Here is a 27,267-nt window from a genome sequence, read left to right on the forward strand (position 1 = left end):
GTCTGGGCCTGAGAAACATGTGAGTTTAGAGATTGTTGGGAGTTAGGATTACGGGACTCAGAAACATGTGGGATCGGGGATTGAGAATGTAAGATGTCTGTGGTTGGGGGTTTGTGAAGTGTCTGCAGGAGGGGTTGGCAATCTGAGGGTGAGGGGTGATGGCATCCTGAGGGTGAGGGGGTGTTGGGTGGGAAGAATTGTGAGTGGGGACTGTGTGTCCCTTAGTCACTTTCTCCATCGTCTTTCTAGAGTCGGATTACAGACAGAGGCCTGAGCTGCCTGAGGACTGCATTACAGACAGTGAGCAGCACCTACACTCTTGCATTGCTCGCCTATACCTTTACCTTGGGCCAGGACCAGGTTGCTAGGAAAGCAACTCTCCAGCGGCTGGAAAAGTTGGCCATCAAAGCAGGTCTAGCTATGTTCATCCACAATCCCTCTGTGTTTGCCTCCTGCTGTGTCTCCCCCTCCCCCCCCCCACTTCCCTCTCATTGGGGTGTGCTGGAACTTTGATCTGTTGACTGTCCAATAACTAATGGTGAACCTCCTGTCTCTGGGTTACAGACAGATTGACTCATTGGCAGCAGGAGGAGACCCTGGAGAGCGAGGAAGAGCACAGTTACTGGTGGAGAGCACCCTCTGCAGAAGTTGAAATGACAGCTTATGTGCTTCTAGCTCTTCTCTCTCAGCCACAGGTCCCAGACTCTGAGTTGAACGATGCCACGTCCATTGTTCGCTGGCTGGTCAAGCAGAGGAATCCTTACGGAGGCTTTGCATCAACCCAGGTAATACTTTGTCCTCTGTACCATTTTGGCTATGGGATCTGATCACTCTGCAGAGGCACAGATCATTTCAGGATTGAGTAAAGAAGAATGAAATTGGGGAACTGATAGATGTAGTAGATTTCCAGAAGGCATTTCAGTAATGGGGAAAAAATGATTTAATGGGCAAGCGAATGGCTCATGGAGTTACAGGTGGCTTATTCACATGGCTAAGGGAATGCTTGTTGGTCAGAAAATAAGCCGAAAAATGAACATTTGGCAGGTATCGAATGGAGTGGTGTAGAACAAGGGACACTACTGGGAGATTAGATATGAACGACTTGAATATCAAGATGTGGACTCACGTGTCGAGTTTTCCTGATATTTTCCCGCTTAGTACAAAGGTAAGGGAGACCTGAGAAGCTTACAGAGAGTCTTGGCTGTGCTTGGACAAGGATCACAGGCAGTCAGCATGTTGCTACACCAAGGAAGTAGGCAGGCGGACCACCCGATGCTCCCAGTTGTAAGGGAGTACAGCAATAAAGTCCTGTTCTGATCATACAGCGGGCTGGAGAGGCCACAGCTGAAATACTACAAGCAGTTTTAACCTCTGCATTCTGGCATTGCATCAGACTCAGCCCTGGGATGGAGGAGCTTGTCCTGTGATAGGCTGCTGAGTGAATTGAGACAATATTGCCTGGAGTTGAGAAGAATGAGAGGTGATTTCATTGAGACTGACAATGTTCTATAGGGTTAAAAATCACACAACACTAGGTTATAGTCCAACAGGTTTATTTGGAAGTACACTAGCGTTCAGAGCGCCACTCCTTCATCAGGTGGTAGTCAATGTCCTACAGGGGTTAGGTGACAGTGGAATCACTGAGAGATTGTCCTCACCCGAACCCACCCCGGGTCGGGGAACCTATAACAGAGTTATGTGAAGATATAGCCTCAGGGGAAGGGGCCAACCTCTGAATGAGATGAGAGGACGTTTCTTCCCTCAAAGGGCTGTGCATCTTTGGATTTCTCCAACCCGGGGGGTGAAGCTGGCCCGTTATGGAATATAGTTCAGACTGGGCTCTGGTACAGTCTAGTCTGTTGGGTAATGCAGGGATTTGGGAGTGGGGGATAGGGGAGTGAAGTTGAAGCCAATGATCGTACTGAACGGTGGAACAAATCCTCTACTCCAGCCTTTAAAAGCTCTAGTGTCCAGGCCGGGACTTGTGCCCAGCCTGGGCCTTTCCTAGTGTATGTATGTCACTGTGTATTCCTGATCGCTGGTGAAGTGTACTGTCAAAATGACTGGCACTTTCTTTCTGCCCCCAGGATACAGTGGTCGCTCTCCAGGCTCTGGCACTCTACGCTGAGCGGACCCATGTGGATGGCCATCAGAGCTCAGTAACTGTAACCTCAGAGACAACATTCCACAAGGACTTTCATGTTGACTCTTCCAACCAGCTGCTGCTCCAGAGGCAGGCCTTGGAAGAGATTCCCGGAAAATACAGGGTGCTGATCACAGGGAACAGATGCATTCTTCTCCAGGTCAGTCACTACCTTGTCAATCATCCTGAGGGAGGGACACGGCAGGGAGGCAGGAGTGAGGGGCATAGATAGGGGGGAATTAGGAGCATGGGGAGAGGGAGTGAGGGGCATGGGGAGGGGGTAGTGAGGGGCATGGGGAGGTAGGAATGAGGGGCATGGATAGGGGGAGTGAGGCATGGGGAGGGGGGTTGAGGGGCATGGGGAGAGGGGAGTGAGGGGCATGGGGAGGCGGGGTGAGGGGCATGGGGGGAGTGAGGGGCATGGAGAAGTAGGAGTGAGGGACATGGGGAGGCAGGAGTAAGGGGCATGGGGAGGCGGAGTGAGGGGAATGGGGAGGCAAGGGTAAGGGGCATGGGGAGTTAGGAGTGAGAGGCATGGGGAGGTTGGAGTCATGGGCATGGGGAGGGGTGAGTGAGGGTCATGGTGAGGGGGGAAATGAGGGACATGGGAGGAGGAGTGAGGGGCAGGGGAGTTGGGAGTGAGGGACATGGGGAGGGGGGAGTGAGGGGCATAAGGAGGGGGAGTGAGGGGCATGGGGAGATGGAAGTGACGGACATGGGGAGGTGGGAGTGAGGGGCATGGGGTGGGGGAGTGAGGGGCATGGGGAGGGGCAAGTGGGGCATGGGGAGGTGGGAGTGAGTAGCATGGGGAGGGAGGAGGGAGGAGTGAGGGACATGGGGAGAGGGGAGTGAGGGGCATGGGGAGGTGTGAGTGAGGGACATGGGGTGGCAGGAGTGAGGGACATGGGGTGGTAGGAGTGAGGGACATGGGGAGGTGGGACTGAGGGACATGAGGAGGGGGGAGCGAGGAACATGGGGAGGTGGGAGTGAGTAACATGGGGAGGTGGGAGTGAGGGGCATGAGGAGAGGGGAGCGAGGGCCATGGGGAGGTTGGACTAACAGGCATGGGGAGGTGGGAGTGAGGGACTGGCGAGGCAGCAGTGAGGGGCATGTGGATGGGGGATTGAGGGACATGGGGAGGTAGGAGTGAAGGGCATGTGGAGGTAGCAGTGAGGGGCATGGGGAAGCAGGGTGAGGGGCATGGGGAAGCAGGGTGAGGGGCATGGGGGGTGGGGAAGAGAGGGGCATGGGGAGGCAGGAGTGAGGGGCATGGGGAGGGGAAAGTGAGGGCCATGGGGGGGAGTGAAGGGCATGGGGAGGTGGGAGTGAGTAATATGGGGAGGGAGGAGTGAGGGACATGGGGAGGAAGGAGTGAGGGACATGGGGAGGTGTGAGTGAGGGACATGGGAAGGCAAGGGTGAGGGACGTGGGGAGGTGGGAGTGTGGGACATGGGGAGGCAGGAGTGAGGGGCATGGGGAGGGGGGAGTGTGGGTCATGGGGAAGGGGGAGTGTGGGTCATGGGGAGGGGGGAGTGAGGGGCATGGGGAGGTAGGAGTGAGGGACATGGGGAGGTAGGAATGAGGGGCATGGGGAGGTAGGAATGAGAGACATGGGGATGTGGGAGTGAGGGTCATGGGGAGGGGTGTGTGAGGGACATGGGGAGGCAGGAGTGAGGGGCATGGGGAGGTGGGAGTGAGGGACATGGGAAGGTGGGAGTGAAGGACATGGGAAGAGGAGAATGAGGGACATGGGAATAGGGGAGTGAGGGATATTTGGAGGGAGGAGTGAGGGACATGGGGAGGCAGGAGTGAGGGGCATGGGGAGGCAGGAGTAAGGGGCATGGGGAGGTGGGAGTGAGGGACATGGGAAGGTGGGAGTGAGGGAAATGGGGAGGTAGGAATGAGGGGCATGGGGAGGTAGGAATGAGAGACATGGGGATGTGGGAGTGAGGGTCATGGGGAGGGGTGTGTGAGGGACATGGGGAGGCAGGAGTGAGGGGCATGGGGAGGCGGGAGTGAGGGACATGGGAAGGTGGGAGTGAAGGACATGGGAAGAGGAGAATGAGGGACATGGGAATAGGGGAGTGAGGGATATTTGGAGGGAGGAGTGAGGGACATGGGGAGGCAGGAGTGAGGGGCATGGGGAGGGGGGAGTGAGGGACATGGGGAGGGGGGAGTGTGGGTCATGGGGAGGCAGGAGTAAGGGGCATGGGGAGGCGGGAGTGAGGGACATGGGGAGGTGGGAGTGAGGGAAATGGGGAGGTAGGAATGAGGGGCATGGGGAGGTAGGAATGAGAGACATGGGGATGTGGGAGTGAGGGTCATGGGGAGGGGTGTGTGAGGGACATGGGGAGGCAGGAGTGAGGGGCATGGGGAAGGGGGAGTGAGGGACATGGGAATGGGGGAGTGAGGGACATGGGGAGGGGCACGTGAGGAATATGAGGAGGTGGGAGTTAGTGACATAGGAAGGGGGAACTGAGGGGCATGGGGAGGTGGGAGTGAGCGGCATGGAGAGGTAGGAGTGAGGGACATGGGGAGGTGGGAATGAGGGGCATGGGGAGGTGTGAATGAGGTAGATGGAGAGGTAGGAATGAGGAGCATTGGGAGGGGAGTGTGAGAGACTCCCCCGGAAAGGGGGATGAGGTTTGGGAGGGGGGGGAGAGGGGAGTGAGGGACGTAGGATGCTGCTGTGGGGAGTTGTCAATGAGACTTAATGCTATTTTCGACATGAAGTAACTGATGGTTCTATCTGCAGACTGTTCTCCGTTATAACGTACCCGTGAAACCTAAAGATTCTGTCTTCAAGCTATCGGTAGCAATGTTGGAACAAAATGTATCGGACACTACCCTCCAGGGAGAGCCAACTTACAGGATTTTTCTCAATATCACGTGAGTCATAAGAGGAGCTTTTTATTATTCATGAGGGGACGTGGATTCATCACCCGCTCCTTGTGAATCTTTAACAGATTGGGTTAGGGTTAGGGAAATCCTTGTGCTGTAGGGAGACCCATAATGCTGTTCGGAAGGGAACTCCTGGAGGAATTCCAGGATCTTAACCCAGCAACCTGGAAGGTACAGTGATACATGATCGTTAACCATACAACCAATAAATATGTACCCTCACTCCCACACCAAGCAAATACTAACCATCGCACTCAGAGTCACGATGATGAGGGCTTAGAGGGTAACTCATAGGCGGTGGTGCTTCCATCTGCTGTCCATCCAGATGGAAGTGGTCATTAGTTTGGAAGGTGCTACCCGAAGAAATATTTGTGAATTCTTGCAGTGCATTTTATAGATGATTCACTGGAAGGAAGACGTGGTGTGAAATACAGGGTCAGTATTAATTGGACATTGAAGTATAGTTCAGTGTTGACCCGTTGGGAGAGTAATGGTCAGTACTCACTGGGTGTGAGAGCAATGATTAACTGGAAATCAGAGCAAGTGTCACTATTTGCTGGATGGGGGAAACAGCGCTCAGTAATTACTGAGTGTGGGAGTGAGAGACTGTGTTTACTTGGCATGGATGTGATGGTTTGTCGCTAACAGTGATCATTTATTGAGACTGATGTTCATTAGTTATCAGTACATTAGTTATCAGTATATTGACTGGGTATGAGTGTCTGAATTTACTCCGTGTGTGAGTGTTGGTGTGACAGTCAATACATATTGCCTGGGTGTGGAGTGAAGGTCAGAATTTACCATGTATTGGTGTGAGGGGCAGGATTAATTGGGAGTGGGAGTGAGTATCAATATTTACTGAACTTTGAGGGAGATGGTCATAATTTCTTCAATATGAGAATGATAGTCAATATTTACTGGCTGTCAGCAGTACTTATTGGGTTTGAGAGTGATCAATATTTCAGTGTGTCAGCATTTATCAATTGAGGATGTGATGGCTAGGAATTAATAGGTGCAAGAGTGAGAGTCAATAATTACTTGCTATGAGATTGCTGTGCAATATTTATTAGGCATGAGAGTCAATATTATCTGGGACTGAGATTGAAAGTCTGGGAGAGATGATCAGTATTGACTGCACATTGGATGGATGATAAGTATGGTCTGGATAGAGGAATTATTATCTCCTGGGTGTGGAAGCAACAATCAGTTTTAACTAGGTGTGGGTGAGAAGGTCAATAGTTGATAGGGAGCTTATCGCAGTGAAAGCGATGGTCAGGATTTACTGGGTGAGAGAGTGAGGATCTGTAGATAATAGCTGTGAGAGGGATGGTGAGTATTTACTGGGTGTGGGAGTGAGAATCTGTAGTTAATTGCTGTGAGAGGAATGGTCAGTATTTACTGGGTGTGGGAATGAGGATCTGTAGTTAATGGCTGTGAGAGTGAGTGTCAGTATTTACTGGCTGTGGGAGAGAGTATCTGTAGTTAATGACTGAAAGAGGGATGGTCAGTATTTACTGGGTGTGCGAGTGAGGATCTTTAGATAATGGCTGTGAGAGGGATGGTTAGTATTTACTGGGTGTGGGAATGAGGACCTGTAGTTAATGGCTGTGAGAGTGATGGTCAGTATTTACTGGGTGTGCGAGTCGGAATCGGTCGTTAATGGCTATGAGAGGGATGATCAGTATTTACTGCGTGTGAGAGTGATGATCTGTAGTTAATGCTGTGAGAGGGATGGTCAGTATTAACTAACTTTGGATGTGAGAGGGATGGTCAGTATTAACTAACTTTGGATATGAGGGTCAGTATTTACTAAGTGTGGATATGAGGGTCATTATTTACTGGGTGTAGGAGTGAGGATCTGTAGTTAATTCTGTGAGAGGGATAGTCAGTATTAACTAACTTTGGATATGAGGGTCAGTATTTACTAGGTGTGGGGGTGAGGATCCGTATTAATGCTGTGAGAGTGAGTGTCAGTATTTACTGGATGTGGGAGTGAGGATCTGTAGATAATGGCGGTGAGAGGGATGGTCAGTATTTACTGGGTGTGCGAGTGAGGATCTGTCGTTAATGCTGTGAGAGGGATGGTCAGTGTTTACTGCAAGTGGGAGTGAGGTTCTTAGTTAATGCTGTGAGAGGGCTGGTCAGTATTTAGTAAGTGTGGGTGTGAGGGTCAGTATTTACTGGGTATGGGTGTGAGGATCTGTAGTTAATGGCTGTGAGAGGAATGGTCAGTATTTAGTGGGCGTGGGAGTGAGGATCTGTCGTTAATGGCTGTGAGAGTGTGTCAATATTTACTGGGTGTGGGAGAGAGGATATGTAGTTAATGGCTGTGAGAGTGAGTGTCAGTATTTACTAGGAGTGGGAGTGAGGATCTGTAGTTCACTGCTGTGAGAGTGAGTGTCAGTATTTACTGGGTGTGGGAGAGAGTATCTGTAGTTAATGACTGAGAGAGGGATGGTCAGTATTTATTGGGTGTGGGAGTGAGGATCTTTAGATAATGGCTGTGAGAGGGATGGTTAGTATTTATTGGGTGTGGGAGTGAGGATCTTTAGATAATGGCTGTGAGAGTGAGTGTCAGTATTACTGTGTTGGGAGTGAGGATCTGTAGTTAATGACTGTGAAGGGATGGTCAGTATTTACTGGCTGTGGGAGTGAGGATCTGTAGTTAATGCTGTGAGAGGGATAGTCAGTATTTACTAGGTGTGGTATGAGAATCAGTATTTACTTGGTATGGGTGTGAGGATATGTGGTTAGTGGCTGTGAGAGTGTGTCAGTATTTACTAGATGTGGGAATGAGGGTCTGTATATAATGTCTGTGAGAGGAATGGTCAGTATTTACTAGGTGTGGGAGTGAGGTTCTGCAGTTCATGGCTGTGAGAGGGATGGTCAGTATTTACTGGGTGTGGGAATGAGGTTCCATAGTTAATGGCTGTGAGAGGGATGGTCAGTATTTACTGCGTGTGGGAATGAGGTTCCATAGTTAGTGGCTGTGAGAGGGATGGTCAGTATTTACTGGGTGTGGGAATGAGGTTCCATAGTTAATGGCTGTGAGAGGGATGGTCAGTATTTACTGCGTGTGGGAATGAGGTTCCATAGTTAGTGGCTGTGAGAGGGATGGTCAGTATTTACTGGGTGTGGGAATGAGGTTCCATAGTTAATGGCTGTGAGAGGGATGGTCAGTATTTACTGCGTGTGGGAATGAGGTTCCATAGTTAGTGGCTGTGAGAGGGATGGTCAGTATTTACTGGGTGTGGGAATGAGGTTCCATAGTTAATGGCTGTGAGAGGGATGGTCAGTATTTACTGCGTGTGGGAATGAGGTTCCATAGTTAGTGGCTGTGAGAGGGATGGTCAGTATTTACTGGGTGTGGGAATGAGGTTCCATAGTTAATGGCTGTGAGAGGGATGGTCAGTATTTACTGGGTGTGGGAATGAGGTTCCATAGTTAATAGCTGTGAGAGGGATGGTCAGTATTTACTGCGTGTGGGAATGAGGTTCCATAGTTAATGGCTGTGAGAGGGATGGTCAGTATTTACTGCGTGTGGGAATGAGGTTCCATAGTTAATGGCTGTGAGAGGGATGGTCAGTATTTACTGGGTGTGGGAATGAGGTTCCATAGTTAATGGCTGTGAGAGGGATGGTCAGTATTTACTGCGTGTGGGAATGAGGTTCCATAGTTAATGGCTGTGAGAGGGATGGTCAGTATTTACTGCGTGTGGGAATGAGGTTCCATAGTTAATGGCTGTGAGAGGGATGGTCAGTATTTCCTGGGTGTGGGAATGAGGTTCCATAGTTAATGGCTGTGAGAGGGATGGTCAGTATTTACTGCGTGTGGGAGTGAGGTTCCATAGTTAATGGCTGTGAGAGGGATGGTCAGTATTTACTGCGTGTGGGAATGAGGTTCCATAGTTAATGGCTGTGAGAGGGATGGTCAGTATTTACTGGGTGTGGGAATGAGGTTCCATAGTTAATGGCTGTGAGAGGGATGGTCAGTATTTACTGCGTGTGGGAGTGAGGTTCCATAGTTAATGGCTGTGAGAGGGATGGTCAGTATTTACTGCGTGTGGGAATGAGGTTCCATAGTTAGTGGCTGTGAGAGGGATGGTCAGTATTTACTGGGTGTGGGAATGAGGTTCCATAGTTAATGGCTGTGAGAGGGATGGTCAGTATTTACTGCGTGTGGGAATGAGGTTCCATAGTTAGTGGCTGTGAGAGGGATGGTCAGTATTTACTGGGTGTGGGAATGAGGTTCCATAGTTAATGGCTGTGAGAGGGATGGTCAGTATTTACTGCGTGTGGGAATGAGGTTCCATAGTTAATAGCTGTGAGAGGGATGGTCAGTATTTACTGCGTGTGGGAATGAGGTTCCATAGTTAATGGCTGTGAGAGGGATGGTCAGTATTTACTGCGTGTGGGAATGAGGTTCCATAGTTAATGGCTGTGAGAGGGATGGTCAGTATTTACTGGGTGTGGGAATGAGGTTCCATAGTTAATGGCTGTGAGAGGGATGGTCAGTATTTACTGCGTGTGGGAATGAGGTTCCATAGTTAATGGCTGTGAGAGGGATGGTCAGTATTTACTGCGTGTGGGAATGAGGTTCCATAGTTAATGGCTGTGAGAGGGATGGTCAGTATTTCCTGGGTGTGGGAATGAGGTTCCATAGTTAATGGCTGTGAGAGGGATGGTCAGTATTTACTGCGTGTGGGAGTGAGGTTCCATAGTTAATGGCTGTGAGAGGGATGGTCAGTATTTACTGCGTGTGGGAATGAGGTTCCATAGTTAATGGCTGTGAGAGGGATGGTCAGTATTTACTGGGTGTGGGAATGAGGTTCCATAGTTAATGGCTGTGAGAGGGATGGTCAGTATTTACTGCGTGTGGGAGTGAGGATCTGTAGTTAGTGGCTGTGAGAGTGAGTGTCAGTACTTACTGGATGTGGGAATGAGTGTCTGTAGATAATGGCTGTGAGAGGAATGGTCAGTATTTACTCGGTGTGGGAGTGAGGATCAGTAGTTAATGGCTGTGAGAGGAATGTTCAGTATTTGCTGGGTGTGGGAGTGATGATCTGTAGTTATCGGCTGTGAAACGGATGGTTAGTATTTACTGGGTGTGGGAATGAGGACCTGTAGTTAATGGCTGCGAGAGGAATGGTCAGTATTTACTGGGTATGGGATGTGGATCTGTAGTTAATGGCTGAGAGAGTGAGTGTTAGTATTTACTGGGCATGAGAGGGAGAATCTGCAGTTAATGGCTGTGAGAGTGATGGTCAGTATTTACTGGGTGTGCGAGTTTGGATCTGTAGTTAATGGCTATGAGAGGGATCGTCAGTATTTACTGCATGTGGGAGTGATAATCTGTTGTTAATGCATGGTCAGTATTTACTAACTGTGGGTATGAGGGTCAGTATTTACTGGATGTGGATGTGAGCATCTGTAGTTAATGGCTGTGAGAGGTCTGTATTTAGTGGGTGTGGGAGGGAGGCTCTGCAGTTAATTGCTGTGAGAGAAATGGTCAGTTTTTACTGGGTGTGGGAGTGAGGATCTGTAGTTAACGGCTGTGAGAATGATGGTCAGTATTTACCGAATGTGGGAATGAGGATCTGTTGTTAATGGCTGCAAGAGGGATGGTCACTATTTACTAAGTGTGGGAGTGAGGATCTGTAGATAATAGCAGTGAGAGTGAATGTCTGTATTTACTGGGTGTAGGAGAGAGGATCTGTAGTTCATAGCAGTAAGAGGGATAGTAAGTATTTACTGGCTGTGGGAGTGAGGTTCTGCAGTTATTGGTTGTGAGAGGAATGGTCAGTATTTGCGGGTGTGAGAGTGAGGATCTATAGTTAATGGCTGTGATAGGGATGGTCAGTATTTACTGGGTGTGGGAGTGAGGAGCTGTAGTTAATGACTGTGAGAGGGATGGTCAGTATTTAGTAGGTGTTTGTATGAGGGTCAGTATTTACTAGGTGTGGGTGTGAGGATCTGTACTTAATGGCTGTGAGAGTGAGTGTCAGTATTTACTGGGTGTGGGAATGGGTATCTGTAATTATGGCTGTGAGAGGGATGGTCAGTATTTGCTGGGTGAGGGAGTGGAGATCTCTAGTTAATGGCTATGAGAATGAGTGTCAGTATTTACTGGGTGTGGGTGTGAGGATCTGTAGTTAATGACTGTGAGAGGGATGGTCAGTATTTACTGGGTGTGGGAGTGAGGATCTGTAGTTAATTCTGTGAGAGGGATGGTCAGTATTTACTGGATGTGGGAGTGAGGATCTGTAGATAATGGTTGTGAGATGAATGGTCAGTATTTACTGGGTGTGGGAGAGAGGATCTGTAGTTAATGGCAGTGAGAGGGATGGTCAGTATTTACTGGGTGTGCGAGTGGGGATCTGTCGTTAATGCTGTGAGAGGGATGGTCAGTGTTTACTGCATGTGGGAGTGAGGTTCTGTAGTTAATGCTGTGAGAGGGCTGGTCAGTATTTAGTAAGTGTGGGTGTGAGGGTCAGTATTTACTGGGTATGGGTGTGAGGACTTGTAGTTAATGGCTGTGAGACTGAGAGTCAGTATTTAGTGGGTGTGGGAGTGAGGATCTGTCGTTAATGGCTGTGAGAGTGAGTGTCAGTATTTACTAGGTGTGGGAGAGAGGATTAGATTAGATTAGATTAGATTAGATTATATTAGATTAGATTAGATTACTTACAGTGTGGAAACAGGCCCTTCGGCCCAACAAGTCCACACTGCCCCGCCGAAGCGCAACCCACCCATACCCCTACATCTACCCCTTACCTAACACTACGGGCAATTTTAGCATGGCCAATTCACCTGACCTGCACGTCTTTGGACTGTACTTAATGGCAGTGAGGGGGATGGTCAGTATTTACTGGGTGTGCGAGTGGGGATCTGTAGTTAATGGCTGTGAGAGGGATAGCCATTATTTACTGGGTGTGGGAATGAGGATCTGTAATTAATGCTGTGAGAGGGATGGTCAATATTTAGTAAGTGTAGGTGTGAGGGTAAGTATTTACTTGGTGTGGGTATGAGTATCTGTAGTTAATGGCTGTGAGAGTGATGGTCAGTATTTATAGGGTGTGCGAGTGGGGATCTGCAGTTAATGGCTGCGAGAGGGATGGCCAGTATTTATTCGGTGTGGGAATGAGGATCTGTGATTAATGGCTGTGAGAGTGAGTGTCATTATTTACTGGCTGTGAGAGTGAGGATCTGTAGTTAATGACCATGAGAGTGATGGTCAGTATTTAGTACATGTGGGAGTGAGGATCTGTAATTAATGCTGTGAGAGGGAGGGTCAGTATTTACTGGGTGTGGGTGTGAGGATCTGTAGTTAATTCTGTGAAAGGGATGGTCAGTATTTAATGCGTGTGGGAGTGAGGATCTCTAATTCATGGTTGTGAGAGTGATGGTCAGTATTTACTAAGTGTGGGTATGAGGATCAGTATTTACCAGATATGGGTTTGAGGATCTGTAGTTAATGGCTGTGAGAGGGATGGTCAGTATTTATTGAGTGTGGGAGTGAGGATATGTAGTGCATGGCTGTGAGAGTTAGTGTCAGTATTTACTGGATGAGGGCGTGAGGATCTGTAGTTAATGACTGTGAGAGGGATGGTCAGTATTTACTGGGTGTGGGGGAGATGATCTGTGATTAATGGCTGAGAGAGTGATGGTCAGTATTTACTGGGTGTGCGAGGCGGGATCTGTCGTTAATGGCTGTGAGGGATGGTCAGTATTTACTGGATGTGGGTGTGAGGATCTGTAGTTAATGGATGTGAGAGGGATGGTCAGTATTTACTGTGTGTGGGAGTGAGGATCTAAAACATAGAACATAGAACAGTCCAGCACAGAATAGGCCCTTCAGCCCACGATGTTGTGCTGACCATTGATCCTCATGTATGCACCCTCACGTTTCTGTGACCATATACATGTCCAGGAGCCTCTTAAATGCCCCCAATGACCCTGCCTCCACAACTGCTGCTGGCAACACATTCCATGCTCTCACAACTCCCTGTGTAAAGAACCTGCCTCTGACATCCCCTCTATACTTTCCTCCAAACAGCTTAAAACTATGACCCCTCGTGTTAGTCATTTCTGCCCTGGGAAATAGTCTCTGGCTATCGACTCTATCTATGCCTCCCATTATCTTGTATACCTCAATTAGGTCCCCTCTCCTCCTCCTTTTCTCCAATGAAAAATGTCCAAGCTCAGTCAACCTCTCCTCATAAGATAAGCCAGTCCAGTCCAGGCAGCATCCTGGTAAACCTCCTCTGAACTCGCTCCAAAGCATCCACATCTTTCTTATAATAGGGCGACCAGAACTGGACGCAGTATTCGAAGTGCGGTCTAACCAAAGTTTTATAGAGCTGCAACAAGATCTCACAACTCTGAAACTTAATACCCATGTTAATGAAAGCCAAAACACCATACGCTTTCTTAACAACCCTGTCCACTTGGGTGGCCATTTTAAGGGATCTATGTACCTGCACACCAAGATCCCTCAGTTCCTCCACACTGCCAAGAATCCTATCCTTAATCCTGTACTCAGCTTTCAAATTCGACCTTCCAAAATGCATAACCTCGCATTTATCCAGGTTGAACTCCATCTGCCACCTCTCAGCCCATCTCTGCATCCTGTCAATGTCCTGCTGCAGCCTACAACAGCCCTCTGTACTGTCAACGACACCTCCAACCTTTGTGTCATCTGCAAACTTGCTGACCCATCCTTCAATTCCCTCATGCAAGTCATTAATAAAAATTACAAACAATAGAGGCCCAAGGACAGAGCCCTGTGGAACACCACTCACCACAGACTTCCAGGCAGAATATTTTCCTTCTACTACCACTCGCTGTCTTCTGTTGGCCAGCCAATTCTGTATCCAGACAGCTATGTTCCCCTGAATCCCATTCCTCCTGACCTTCTGAATGAGCCTACCATGGGGAACCTTATCAAATGCCTTGCTGAAGTCCATACACACCACATCCACAGCTCGACCCTCATCAACTTTTCTAGTCACATCCTCAAAGAATTCGATAAGGTTTGTGAGGCATGACCTGCCCCTCACAAAGCCATGTTGACTGCATTTAATCAAGCCATGCTCTTCCAGATGGTCATAAATCCTATCCCTCAGAATCCTTTCTAACACCTTGCAGACCTTGTAATTGCTGGGGATTTCCCTATTTCCCTATTTCCTTTCTTGAAGAGAGGAATTACATTTGCCTCTCTCCAGTCCTCAGGTATAACTCCAGTGGAGAGTGAGGATGAAAAGATCTTCGTAAGTGGCGAAGCAATTGCATTTCTCGTTTCCCAAAGCAGCTGAGGGCAAATCTGGTCCGGGCCTGGCAACTGTTTGTTAATGTTTGACAAAATTTTCAGCACATCAGCTTCCTCTATCTCTATCCATTCCAGCATGCACACCTGCTCTTCAAAGGTTACATTCACTACAAAGTTTGTTTCTTTCGTAAAGACAGTTAATGGCTGTGAGAGGGATGGTCAGTATTTACTGGGTGTGAGAGTGAGGATCTGTAGTTTATGGCTGTGAGAATGTGTCAGCATTTACTGGGTGTGGGGGAGAGGATCTGTAGTTAATGGCTGTGAGAGGAATGGTCTGTATTTTCTGGGCGTGGGAGCGAGGATCTGCAGTTAATGGCTGTGAGAGTGACGGTCAGTATTTACTGTGTGTGGGAGTGAGCATCTGTAGTTAATAGCTGAGAGGGGGATGGTCAGTATTTACTGGGTGTGGGAGTGACGATCTGTAGTTAATGGCAGTGAGAACACCGCTGGTCACAGTTCTCCATTTTGAGAAGCTTCCTTCCACTGTTCCCTGTCTCCTGTTGCCCAACCAATTCTCTGTCCATCTCGCTAGCACACCCTGGAAACCATGTGACTTTACCTTCTTCATCAGCCTTCCATGAGGAATCTTATGAATCGCCTTACTTGTGTCCATGTATATGACATCTACAGCCCTTCCCTCATCAATGAACTTTGTCACCTCTTCAAAGAATTTTATGAAGTTTGTAAGACATATTCTTACTTGCACAAGCCCATGTTGCCTATCAGTGATAAGCCCATTTTCTTCCAAATGGGTATATATCCTATCCCTCAGCATCTTCTCCAGTAGCTTCCCTACTGCTGATGTCAGGCTCACCAGTCCATAATTACCTGGAGTATCCCTGCTACCCTTCTTAAACAAGGGGACGACATTAATAATTCTCCTGTCCTCTCAGGCCTTCCTATTTTCAAGGATGTGGCAAAGATATCTAGTAAAGCCCCAGCTATTTCTTTTCTCGCTTTCCTCCGTAACCTGGGATAGATCCCATCCAGAACTGGGGATTTGTCCAACTTGATACTTTTAGAATACCCAACACTTCCTCCCTCCTTCTGCCATCTTAACCTCGAGTTGTCAAATATCTATTCCTAACCTCAAATCTGCCATGTCCCTCTCCCCAGTGAATAACGATGCAAAGTACCCATTAAGAATCTCACCCATTTTCTCTGACTCCATGCGTAATCTTTCCTACTTTGTCCTTGATTGGGCAAACGCTTTCCCTCATTGCCCTCTGACTCCTTGAATATGAATAAGACCCACCTATCTACTCCCCTTACAATTGAATCTTCTATGACTATAGCCCTTCAACTCTTTGCCCCACCCTTCTGTACAGCAGAGCCAGCCACAGTGTCATGAACATGGCTACTTCTCCCTTCCCCTGGTGAGCCATCTCCCCCAACAGTATCCAAAATATTCTGCCTGTTTTGGAGGGAGATGACTGTGGTTTCCCTTAACCCTGCTAAGGATATCTCATGACCCCTTTCAGCCCTCTTAATTCCTCACTTCAGATTGTTCCTGCATTCCTGATATTCTTCTAAAGCTTCATCTGTTTTCAGTCGCATAGACCTTATGTATGCTTCCTATTTCCTCTTAGCTAGTCTCACAATTTCACCTGTCATCCATGGTTCCCTACTCTTACCACTTCTATCCCTTATTTTCACAGGAACATCTCTCTCCTAAACTCTAATCAACCTCTCTTTAAAAGCCTCCCACATATCGAATGTGGATTTAGCTTCAAACAACTGTTCCCAATCTACATTCCCCAGCTCTTGCTGAATTTTGGTATATTTTGGCAATCTCCAATTTAGCACTCTTCCTTTAGGACCACTCTTGTCTTTTTCCATGAATATTCTAAATTGTGAGCAATATTCCCAAAGTTAGCCCTTGCTGAAACTTCAACCACCTGACCCGGCTCATTCCCCAACACCAGATCCACTGTGGACTCGAGTTGGAGTATTTATATATTGCTCTAGAAAACCCTCCTGGATGCTCCTTACAAATTCTGCTCCATCTAGCCCTCTAATACTAAGTGAATCCCAGTCAATGTTGGGAAAATTAAAATCTCCTATCACTGCCACGCTGTTGCTCCTAAATCTTTCTATAATCTGTACACATACTTGTACTTCTGTCTCACGCTCGTTGTTGGGAGGCCCCACATTGTTAACGCACCCTTCCCATTTCTGAGCTCTGGCCATGTTGCCTCACTGCTTGAGTCCTCCATGGTACCCTTCTTCAGAACAGCTGTGATATTTTCTCTGACCAGTAATGCAACTCCTCCAGCCCTTTTACCTCCATCTCTATCCTGCCTAAAGCATTGATTTCCCGGGATATTTAGTTGTCAATTGTGTCCTTCCCTCAACCAAGTCTCAGTGATAACAATAACATCATGCTCCCAGGTACTACTCCAAGCCCTAAGTTCATCTGCCTTACCTACTACACTTTTCACATTAAAATAAATTCACCTCAGACCACCAGTCCCTTTGCATTTATCATCTGCTCCCTGCCTACTCTTCCCCATAGGCATGCTGACTGCATGATCTAGTTCCTTACAGGCTTTAGTTACTACCTTCTTACTGTCCACTAACCTCCACGTTTGGTTTCCATCCCCCTGCCACATTAGTTTAAACCCTCCCCAACAACGTTAGTAAAAACATCCCCAATGACATAGGTTCCACTCCAGCCCAGGTGTGGGCTGTCCAATTTGTAATGGTGCCCCCATTCCTAGAACCGGTCCCAATGTCTCAAAAATCTGAACCCTCCTGCAGCATCTCTCATTTATCCTGCAGCATTTATCCTGCCTATTCTTTCATTTGTACTCTGACGAGCACATGGCACTGGCAGCCATGCTGAGATTACTAACTCTGAGGTACTACTTTTTTAACTTGGCTCCTAACTCCCTAAATGCTGCTTGGAAGATCTCCATCCCATTTTTTATCAATATCATTAGTGCCTATATGAACCATGACAACTGCCTGATCACCCTCCCCCTTCAGGATGTTCTGTAGTCAATCTGAGACATCCCTGACCCGTGCACCTGAGAGGCAACATACCACTTGGGAGTCTCATTTCTGACCACGGAGCCACCTATCTACTTCCATAACAATTGAATCCCCGATGACTATAGCCCTTCCACTCTTTGTCCCACCCTTCTGTACAGCAGAACCAGCTACGGTGCCATGAACCTAGCTACTGCTACCTTCCCCTGGTGAGCCATCTCCCTCAACAATATCCGAAATGGTATACCTGTTTTGGAGGGAGATGACTGCAGGGGACACCAGCACTGCCTTCCTTCTCTTTCTCTGCATTTTGGTCACCCATTCCCTTTCTCCTTCAGCAATTCTAATCTGTGGTATGACCAATTCGCTGAACAATATCCATGACCTCCTCAGCATTGCTGATGCTCCAAAGTGAGTCCATCCATAACTGCAGAGCCATCATCTGATCTAACAAGAGCTGCAGCTGGACACACTTGCTGCACGTGAAGCTGTGTCCCTGAGCTCCCACATTGAGGAGCATAACACAGGTCTGAGATCGCCTGCCATTTTTAATCTTTAAGCTTTATCTAAGTTGAGACTAAAGTTACGAAAAAAGAAAGAAAAGTATTTTACCAATCAAACAATAAAACAAAATAACAGAAAATCCTTATCTTATCCACACACCAGAGTCCTTTCCTTAGTTCTAGGAGGAGGTTGAGTTGGAGACCTGCCCTCCCGGGTCAATATTTACTAATTAAGACAGTGACTGTCTGTTTTTACTGGGTATGGGAGTGATAGGCATTATTTACTGGGTGGGGGAATGAGTGTCTGAATTGATTAGGTATTGGCATCAGTGTCAATATTTACTGTTTGTGAGAGGGATGTTCTGTATTTAAGAGAGATATTTGTTGTGTGTGGGTATTGTCTTCACTTTGTGTTCTCCCATGAGCCTCAATCTGACTTTCTTTCATATTATTTTAGCTACACTGGTGATCGTCCTTCTTCGAACATGGTGATTGTTGATGTGGGACTGCTATCTGGATTTTCTGCTGATAAAGAGTCTTATAGAAATGTGAGTTTGTCCTCTGCTTAATTTCCTGGACTTTGCTAAAAGTTCCACTCTATATTCAGCCCCCCGTGGTTCATCTCTCTGTCCCTCCTGTGTCACTCTGTATCCAGTTGTGGGATCAGACTGTCCACCAACATAATGCCACACACACTTGCTCGCACTACTCTCTCCAGTTCACTTCCTCACAGCTGACTCGATCCTGGTATTCCAGTGTCTCCTTCTCTTTCCCATATTTTCAACAATGGAACCTCTTCCAAAGTATTGTCCTTTTCCCTACGCTGTGGATTTACACTGCTGTGGTTGGCTGGGACCGCAGAGAAAGATGTTGGGGTGAGCAGAACACTAACCATTTCGAAGAGATCAACAACAGACATTATTACTGGAAACAATGTCAAAGATACCATCACTGTCTAGAATGTATCTCCCGTGAGCAAAGGAATGGCAGGGCTGTGATGCTGAGGAGGAGAACCGTGAAATTTGGAGCATATCACAGAATGGTCAGTTGGGCAGATATAATTCAGTCTGGAAAACTGCCAGACAAATACTCTCTTTCCCTTTTCATGGAAGGTAGATGTCACTGACTCTGTCAGCTTTTTTTTTGTCTGTCCCGAATTATCAGTGTATTTACAAGGCAGCCACATTCCTGAGGGTCTGTGGGCACACACACAAACAGGCACTTTCGCTCAACTCATCCATGTCGACCAGGTTTCCGAAACTAAACTAGTCCCATTTGTCTGCGTTTGGCCCATGTCCCTCTCATTCTTTTTTATCCATGTACCTGTCCAAATGTCTTTTAAATGTTGGAATGATATTCATTCCTACCACATCCTCTAACACCAGCTCGTTCAATTTCTGTATCACCCTCTGTAAAAACAAATTGCCGCAGATGTCTCTTTTAAATCTTTCCTCATTCACCTTGAAACAATGCCATCTAATCTTGGACTCCCCTATCCTGGGGAAAAGATCTTGGTTATTCACCTCATCCATACCTCTCATAGAACACAGAACATTGCAGCGCAGACGGCCCTCGATGTTGCGCCAACCTATGTTTGTCCAATGACTACTTAAATGCGCTTAAAATTGGCAAATCTACTACCATTGCAGGCAAAGCATTCCATACCCTTACTACTCTCTGAGTAAAGAAACTACCTCTGACATCTGTCGTATATCTATCACCCCTCAATTTAAAGCTCTGCCCTCTCGTGCTCGCCGTCACCATACTTGGAAAAAGGCTCTCCCTGTCTACCCAATCTAACCCTCTGATTATCTTGTATGTCTCTATTAAATCACCTCTCAGCCTTCTTCTCTCTAATGAAAATAGTCTTGAGTCCCTCAGCCTTTCCTCGTAAGACCTCCCCTCCATACCAGGCAACGTCCTAGTAAATCTCCTCTGCACCCTTTCCAAAGCTTCCACATCCTTATAATGCGGTGACCAGAACTGTACACAATACTCCAAGTGTGGCCGCACCAGAGTTTTGTACAGCTGCAGCATAACCGCATGGTTCCAGAACTCAATCCCTCTATTAATAAAAGCTAAAACACTGTATGCCTTCTTAACAACCCTGTCAATCTGGGTGGCAACTTTCAGGGATCTGTGTACATGGACACCGAGATCTCTCTGGTCATCTACACTACCAAGAATCTTACCATTAGCATTACTTACTTTGCATTGCGGTTACTCCGACGAAAGTGAATCATCTCACACTTGTCCACATTAAACTCCATTTGCCACCTGTCAGCCCAGCTCTGCAGCTTATCTATGTCTCTCTGTAACCTACAATATCCTTCATCACTATCCACAACTCCACTGACCTTATTTACTAACCCAACTTTCTACACCCTCATCCAGGTCATTTATGGAAATGACGAACAGCAGTGGACCCAACACCGATCCTTGCGGTACACCACTAGTAACTGGGCTCCAGGATGAACATTTTTCCATCAACCACCACCTTCTTTCAGCAAGCCAATTACTGATCCAAACTGCTATGCCTCCCACAATCCCATTCCTCCGCATTTTGTACAGTAGCCTACTGTGGGGAACCTTATCGAACACCTTGCTGAAATCCATATACACCACATCAACCGGTTTACTCTCACCCACCTGTTTGGTTATGGTTTTTAAAACTTCTTTATTGTCATCTGTCAGCCTCCTATGCTCAAGGGAAAAGTGCCCCAGCTTATCCAGCCCCTTTTTATAACTCTAACCCTCCAGTCTTGGTAAAATCCTTGTCAATCTGTTTTTTTTTTTGCAGCCTTTAGCAGTCAAGGACTGTCTGCAATAATTGTCCACATGGTTTTCAAGGGCTGAGGGTGTTAGTAGATCCCGAGAGATGGCGGGATCCTTGATGGGAGGACATTAGTCCCATATCCTGCGGAGGGGGGTTGGATCTCGGACGAAGGGGACACAGCTTCAGGTTTATAGCTCTCCCATTCGTTGGGGAGGATTAGTTTTTAGCAGGGTGCTTAATCTGGGCCTCACAGACATAAACCTGACTGGATAAGGATGGCCAATTTCATTCTTTAAAAAAAATTCATTCATTCATGGCCCTTACAAAAAAAATTCAGAAATGGTTAACTGTCCACCCATAGGCAGCCTTTTTATTACACTTTACTTTCAGCTTCAGAAATTAGCCATAGGTGCTGGATTACTGGTCAAGTTACATTCCTGGTGGCAGCCGAGAAGATACTGAAGAGATCGCTGAAATTCACATGTCTGCTAGATAAGGTGGTTAAGAAGTTATGTGGGAATCTTGCCTTTTTTTAGCCAAGCCACAGAATATAAGAACAAGGATGTTGGAATGATATAAATCAAAGGCTAGGCCACAGCTAGATTATTGTGTGGAGTTCTGCAGTACAGGAAGGATAGAAAGATGGTATGAATGAGATTCATCAGGAAGCTGCCTGGGATGGAGTGTCTGAGCTTTGAGGAAACTTTGGACAGGCTGGGTTTATTCCCCTTGAAATAGTGAAGGCTGAGAAGGGACCTGATAGAGTTGTATAAGATTGAGGGGCATAGATACAGTGAATAATTTCTAATAGAAAGTGGGATAGTGTGGATGGTATAAATTGGTTATCAAAACTTGATGGGCCAAAGGGCCCTTTCTCTGTTGCGTAACTCAATAACACACCTTTTCTCTCTCTCTCGCTCTCTCTCGCTCTCGCTCTCTCTCTCAATGATTCAGTAAGAAGGCATATGTTCCATTAGTACAGGATTTATAACAAGCAGCATAGATTTAAGTGAAAAGGTAAAATGTTAAAGAGGGGAGTTGAGGCAATTTTTTTTTTCAATGAGTGTGTGATGGGAACTTGGAGCACACTGCCTGAAAGAGTAGACAGTCAGGAGGCTGGAAGGACACAGCAAGCCAGGCAGTATCATGAGATGGAGAACTGATTCGGGATAGTGAGCATGGCTTTGTGCATGGGAAATCATGTCTCTCAAACTTGATTGAGGTTTTTGAAGAAGTAACAAAGAGGATTGATGAGGGCAGAGCAGTAGGTGTGATCTATGTGGACTTCAGTAATGTGTTCACCAAGGTTCCCCATAGGAGACTGCTTAACAAGATTAGATCTCATGGAATACAGGGAGAACTAGCCATTTGGATGGAGAACTGGCTCAAAAGGGTGGGATTAGGGGCAAAATAAAAGGGTGGTGGCGGAGGGTTGTTTTTCAGACTGGAGGCCTGTGACCAGTGGAGTGCCACAAGGATCAGTACTTTTCGTCATTTGCACAAACGATTTGGATGTGAGCATATGATGCATGGTTAGTAAATTTGCAGATTACATTAAAATTGGAGCTGTCATGGATAGCAAAGAAGGTTACCTCAAGAGCACGATGGGATCCTGATCAAATTGACTGATCATCTGCCACTCGTCAGCTGATGAGTGGCAAATGGAGTTTAATTTAGATAAATACGAGGTGCTGCATTTTTGGGAAAGTAAATCAGAGTAGAACTTGTATACCTAATGGTAAGGCCCTAGGGAGTGTTGCTGAATAAAGAGACCTTGGAGTGCAGGTTCATAGTTCCTGAAAGTAGAGTCGCAGGTCGATAGGATGTAAAGTTGTGAAACTTGATTACAAATCACACAACACCAGGTTAAAGTCCAACAGGTTTATTTGGAAGCACTAGCTTTCGAAGCACTACTTCTTCATCAGGTGGTTGTGGAGCAGGACCTTAAGACAGAATTAATTACAAAACATGACAGTGACTCAATGATACATTGAACAAATCTAGATCGTTAGGTCTTTCGTCTTTTAGAATCGATTTGCTGGTTTCGGGTCATTAATATGTAAATCCCAGAACTTCTTTTAAGTCACATTCTCAAGATAACTTGATGTTTTAGAACAAAGGGTGACATTTCAACTTAGACAATGCCTTAAAAGTGTGAGTTTAGAGTCTGTCTACATCCCAATCTTGAGTCAGACTGGTTCTATTTCCAAAGTAGGAATTTATAAAATATTACAAATATTATTGACTGCATGCAGATTCTTCATTTTTTGAGCAAAATAGAATGTATGTGCAAATATAATTCTGAAAATATAAATTAACCTATGGGTGTGTGTATAGGAGAGCGACAGAGTGAGTGTGTGCATGTGAGTATGAGTGTGAGAGCACGTGAGAGAGTGTGTTTGCGTATGTGCAAGCTTGGTGAAATGTGTGTGTGTGTGTGTGAGTGAGTGTGTGATGGGGTATAACCCTGTGAGAGGGTTCATGCATGGGTGTGAGTGTGGGGGGGGGGGGGGGGGTGAGCTGTGCGTGTGTATATGCGGGAGGGTCTGAGAGTGTGTGTGTGAATATGTAAGCGTGATGATGGATTGGTGGGGAAGAGGGGGGGAGTTGTTGATGCAGAGAGAGTGGACCGCTGCACTTTCGGAGAGGGTGAGATTGAAGTGGGGGAGAGGAGTGAGATAGCCGATGTCACATCAGCAGCCTGCAAAGAGGTCTAGGGCGGGTACAAGGCCGATGGGATGTGACAATCCCAGCCAACCCCTCTATCTGCAGCTCCCCCTACACCCGTCCACAGTCCTGAAGAAGAGTTACACCCAAAATGTCAACTTCTCCACCTCCTGATGCAGCCTGGCTTGCTATGTTCTTCCAGCCTTCTGCCTGCCTACTTTGGATTCCAGCATCTGCATTTTTTTTGTCTCTGAAAGAGTGGATGAGTCAGACATTCTTGTAATATTGAAACTGTATTCAGACATTCACTTGTGTTGATATAATCTGAATGGCTAGAAAATGGGACTCGTGTCATCAGATATTTATTGGCCAGCAAGGACAGGATTAGCTAAATGGCCTCCTTCTGTGCTATGAATCAATGAGAATAATGTTGTTGGAATGGATTGCAGGATTGAAAAGTAGGAAAAGCGGGACTGTTGAAATGAAAGTGTGGGATTAGGGGCAAAATAAAAGACATATTTCATGGACTTGACAGTTGGATTCATCCAGTCAGCAATGAAATGCAGTGAAGAGAAAAGATCGATTGTGGATACGACAATAGAAAGGAACTGAATTAGGGGCACTGGCTAAACCCCTAACTAACAATGGAGTCATTTTGCCAATGATGAACGTGTGTGAAAATGTGAACATTATTGTCATGTTTTGACGGTTAGAGGAGAAATCCTGAAATTTCTTTGGTAATGAATGATCATGTCCTGGCTACAATGAGTTTCAGTCTTGCTGTGCATCCCAATGACCTGATTCAGGGAGAAAGGTTGAAGTCTGAAAAAATTCAACCTGCTGGATGGCCATCAGCAGGTTTAATCCAGGGATCAGGCATGTCACAAAAGAGAAGAGCAGTCATAGTGGAAAGGCACTGGTAGGGTTGTCATTAATGATCATGAACTTGTATCATACACATTGGAAATCTGATTGTTATGGGTGCCTACCTCAAAGCTAATTAGCACCAATTATACACTTACAGAACATGAGCAAGTCATAGAGAGAGTTAAGGCATGTGACCATTCACAGATATCAATAGTGTGGTAGCATGATTACCCAGATTTTGACAGAGGAAGGACTGTCTGACTATGGACAAAGTTTACAAACTTAGTAAACGGTGCCAAAGTTATTTTCCCCAGAGGCAGCAGCTGAATGTTGGCAGCAATGGAACCAGAAAGGTCCAGTGAAAGGAAGACTATCACCACTGTAGGGAGAGCCAGTGGTACAAAGCAAAGGTGACAGCCAGGAAAGTCAGATTTATAGATTGACAAAATGAGGTAAAGAAGTAGAGGAGAAAGTGAGGACTGCAGATGCTGGAGATCAGAGTCGAGAGTGTGGTCCTGATTGAAGGGCTTATGCCCAAAAGGTCGATTCTCCTGCTCCTCAGATACTGCCTGACCTGCTGAGCTTTTCCAGCACCACAGTCTTGACTAAAGAAGTAGAGGGCCAGTAAACACAATAAAAGTTCTGAAAGAGAACCTGGAAATGAACAGGGCCTTAGGGGTATATCACAATGTTACACAAGAACATTTGATTGCGATCTGTGGAACACACACCACTTGGAAGCCGTTATGCTTGACAGGTTTCTGTGGCTACAAACACTTTAAAAGATACGTTGATAGGAGAAACCTAACAGAAGGAGTTGGTGAGTTGGGGGTGTAAACTGAGGTACCAGAGAGGGTATAGCCATAGATTAGATTACTTATAAGATTAGATTACTTACAATGTGGAAACAGGCCTTCGGCCCAACAAGTCCACACCGACCCGCCGAAGCGTATACCACCCAGACCCATACTCCTACATTTACCCCTTCACCGAACACTACGGACAATTTAGCATGGTCAATTCACCTAACCTACACATTTTTGGATTGTGGGAGGAAACCGGAGCACCCAGAGGAAACCCACGCAGACACGGGGAGAATGTGCAAACTCCACACAGACAGTCGCCTGAGGCGGGAATTGAACCCGGGTCTCTGGCGCTGTGAGGCAGCAGTGCTAACCACTGTGCCACCGTGCCGCCCACATACTTATTACATGGATAAATAGAGAAAACGTGCTTCCCAATGAGACATATAAGGCTAAAACTTGACTTTAGGAGGCTTTGAGTTTCAAAGTTAGTGACCAAGGTATAAGAAACGTGATCTTGGTGATCTTCTTAGTGGTTAGCTTCAAACACCTAGGAATGTAAGTCAATTCACGTAACCTCCAAAATACACACTCGTGTTTCCATCCTTCAATGACTCCAAGAATAGAAAGCTAGTGCCTTTTTTGTGATGTTTGCAAATCTTCCAGATGGCTCGTCAAAAAAGGCAGCATTTTATCATCTTTATTAGGGCAAGAGTCTCGTCTATTGGCTTGAGAAGGCAAAGAAAGTTCTTTAAAAGTATCTCAGCTGCTGAAACACTGAGGCTAGTGAAGCAATATATGTAGGGGTGCACATAGGCCAATCTAAAAAAAAGCTTTCTCTACAGACTGTTATGTGGATAGCTGGCCTCCTTTGGACAATGTCACTCAGCAAAAGGGTTTTGCTGAGGATTGACCTTGTCCATTTGAAGGAAAAGTTGTAAAGTAGCACAAATTCACAATTCAAGTGTGTCAACGCAGTCATCCATTGTCAGGCTACTGTTCACAAATGCTTGCTCAAAATAAAATGAGATAATTGAAGAGGGACAACTGTTGGGATGAGGAGCAAAAACATGAAAATGAAAAGTTTTGTTCTGGCCATTTTGTCACTAAACATGATATTGTTGAAAGAAAACAAAACGATAATACAAAAGGCTGTTGTAAAGCAGAGGAAATAGAGTTGTTTTGTTTATTTTCCATCAGTCTATGTTCAGTTATTGTTTGCATGTGTTGAAAAGTTCCATTTAAGTAAAAGGGAGGAATCTGTCAGTGCTGTTAGAGTAAGCTACTGACTGGGGTTAGCTGTTTAATTCAGTGACTGTGTAAACAGAAAGAGGGGACAGCAGTGTGTTTGGATTAAAGTCCTACCTGCCCCATCAATGTATCATGACATATCTGAACATTTTAATTTAGAAATAAGTAGATAAAGGGGAATTGATGGTACTGGGGTGAAGATGAGCTGTGTGACTGGTCCTAAACTGTCCACAAGTAAAATATGTTTTGAGCTCTATTTTGCCAATATGCTTTGATCCAAATTGAAACCTACTAGCTTCCACAATCATTACGATGTCACTGCTGAATATACCTTTTAACAATTCTGCAGGTACTGTTCCCTCTTTGACTCCCTGCATCACTCTGCAATGAACTCTGTCCCTCCCCAAGTGAATGTAGGAAATACAGTGCTTGGCCTTTCATTTACTGTCTCTTCCCCCTCCAGATTCCCAGCCATTCTTTCTGATTTTACTTGTACTTCTTTCAATCTTATCGAGAGCTGCTTTCCTTACACTGGGGTAAAAACAAATGGTGCAACACCTCAGCACTGTCCACAAACATAACCCTCAACTTCCAGTTGCCCATCTGGCTTTGCCCTCAATCTGAACTCCTTACCTTGCTCTGCTCTATAAATCCAGTGAAGTGAATGCAAGCTCCTGGAATGACAGCTCATCTCCCAACTCAGTACTTTTCAACTTCCCAGACTAAATTAGATCAAGGATTTAAGATCCATAACCTGTGCTCCATTTTTATTCTATTTCTCTGTGGATTTTTTTTTACTCTGGTTCTCTCTCTCTTTCTCTTACTCCTTTTCAGATGTTCAGGAGTTTGACATTCCCACGTCTTATGGCCATTATTTTTCTGTCTTTGATCTTTCATGGTACAATGAATTGTTCTAGTTTGTCGCAGCAAATTTAAGCATAGAGAGATGATGTTGAATCTGTGCAAGATACTTGTTAGACCTCAGCTGGAGTGGTGTGTACAGTTATAGGCACATATTATAAGGGCAATGTGAATGCA

The 27,267-nt window shown here is 46.3% G+C and overlaps 1 protein-coding gene across 3 annotated transcripts in view; it reads left to right on the plus strand.

Moving 5' to 3' along the window:
* Window positions 1–27,267, plus strand: part of LOC140458802 (pregnancy zone protein-like) — a 363,432-nt gene that overhangs the window by 326,449 nt on the left and 9,716 nt on the right. For all 3 annotated transcript variants that reach the window (XM_072553442.1, XM_072553443.1, XM_072553444.1), the window contains 5 exons: window positions 250–412; window positions 565–785; window positions 2,088–2,303; window positions 4,899–5,032; window positions 18,323–18,413. In XM_072553442.1, coding sequence (XP_072409543.1) covers window positions 250–412; window positions 565–785; window positions 2,088–2,303; window positions 4,899–5,032; window positions 18,323–18,413 — 825 coding nt within the window. The remainder of the gene's footprint in view (window positions 1–249; window positions 413–564; window positions 786–2,087; window positions 2,304–4,898; window positions 5,033–18,322; window positions 18,414–27,267) is intronic.

This window comes from Chiloscyllium punctatum, chromosome 34, assembly GCF_047496795.1.
Source record: "Chiloscyllium punctatum isolate Juve2018m chromosome 34, sChiPun1.3, whole genome shotgun sequence".
Taxonomy (NCBI): Eukaryota; Metazoa; Chordata; class Chondrichthyes; order Orectolobiformes; family Hemiscylliidae; genus Chiloscyllium; species Chiloscyllium punctatum.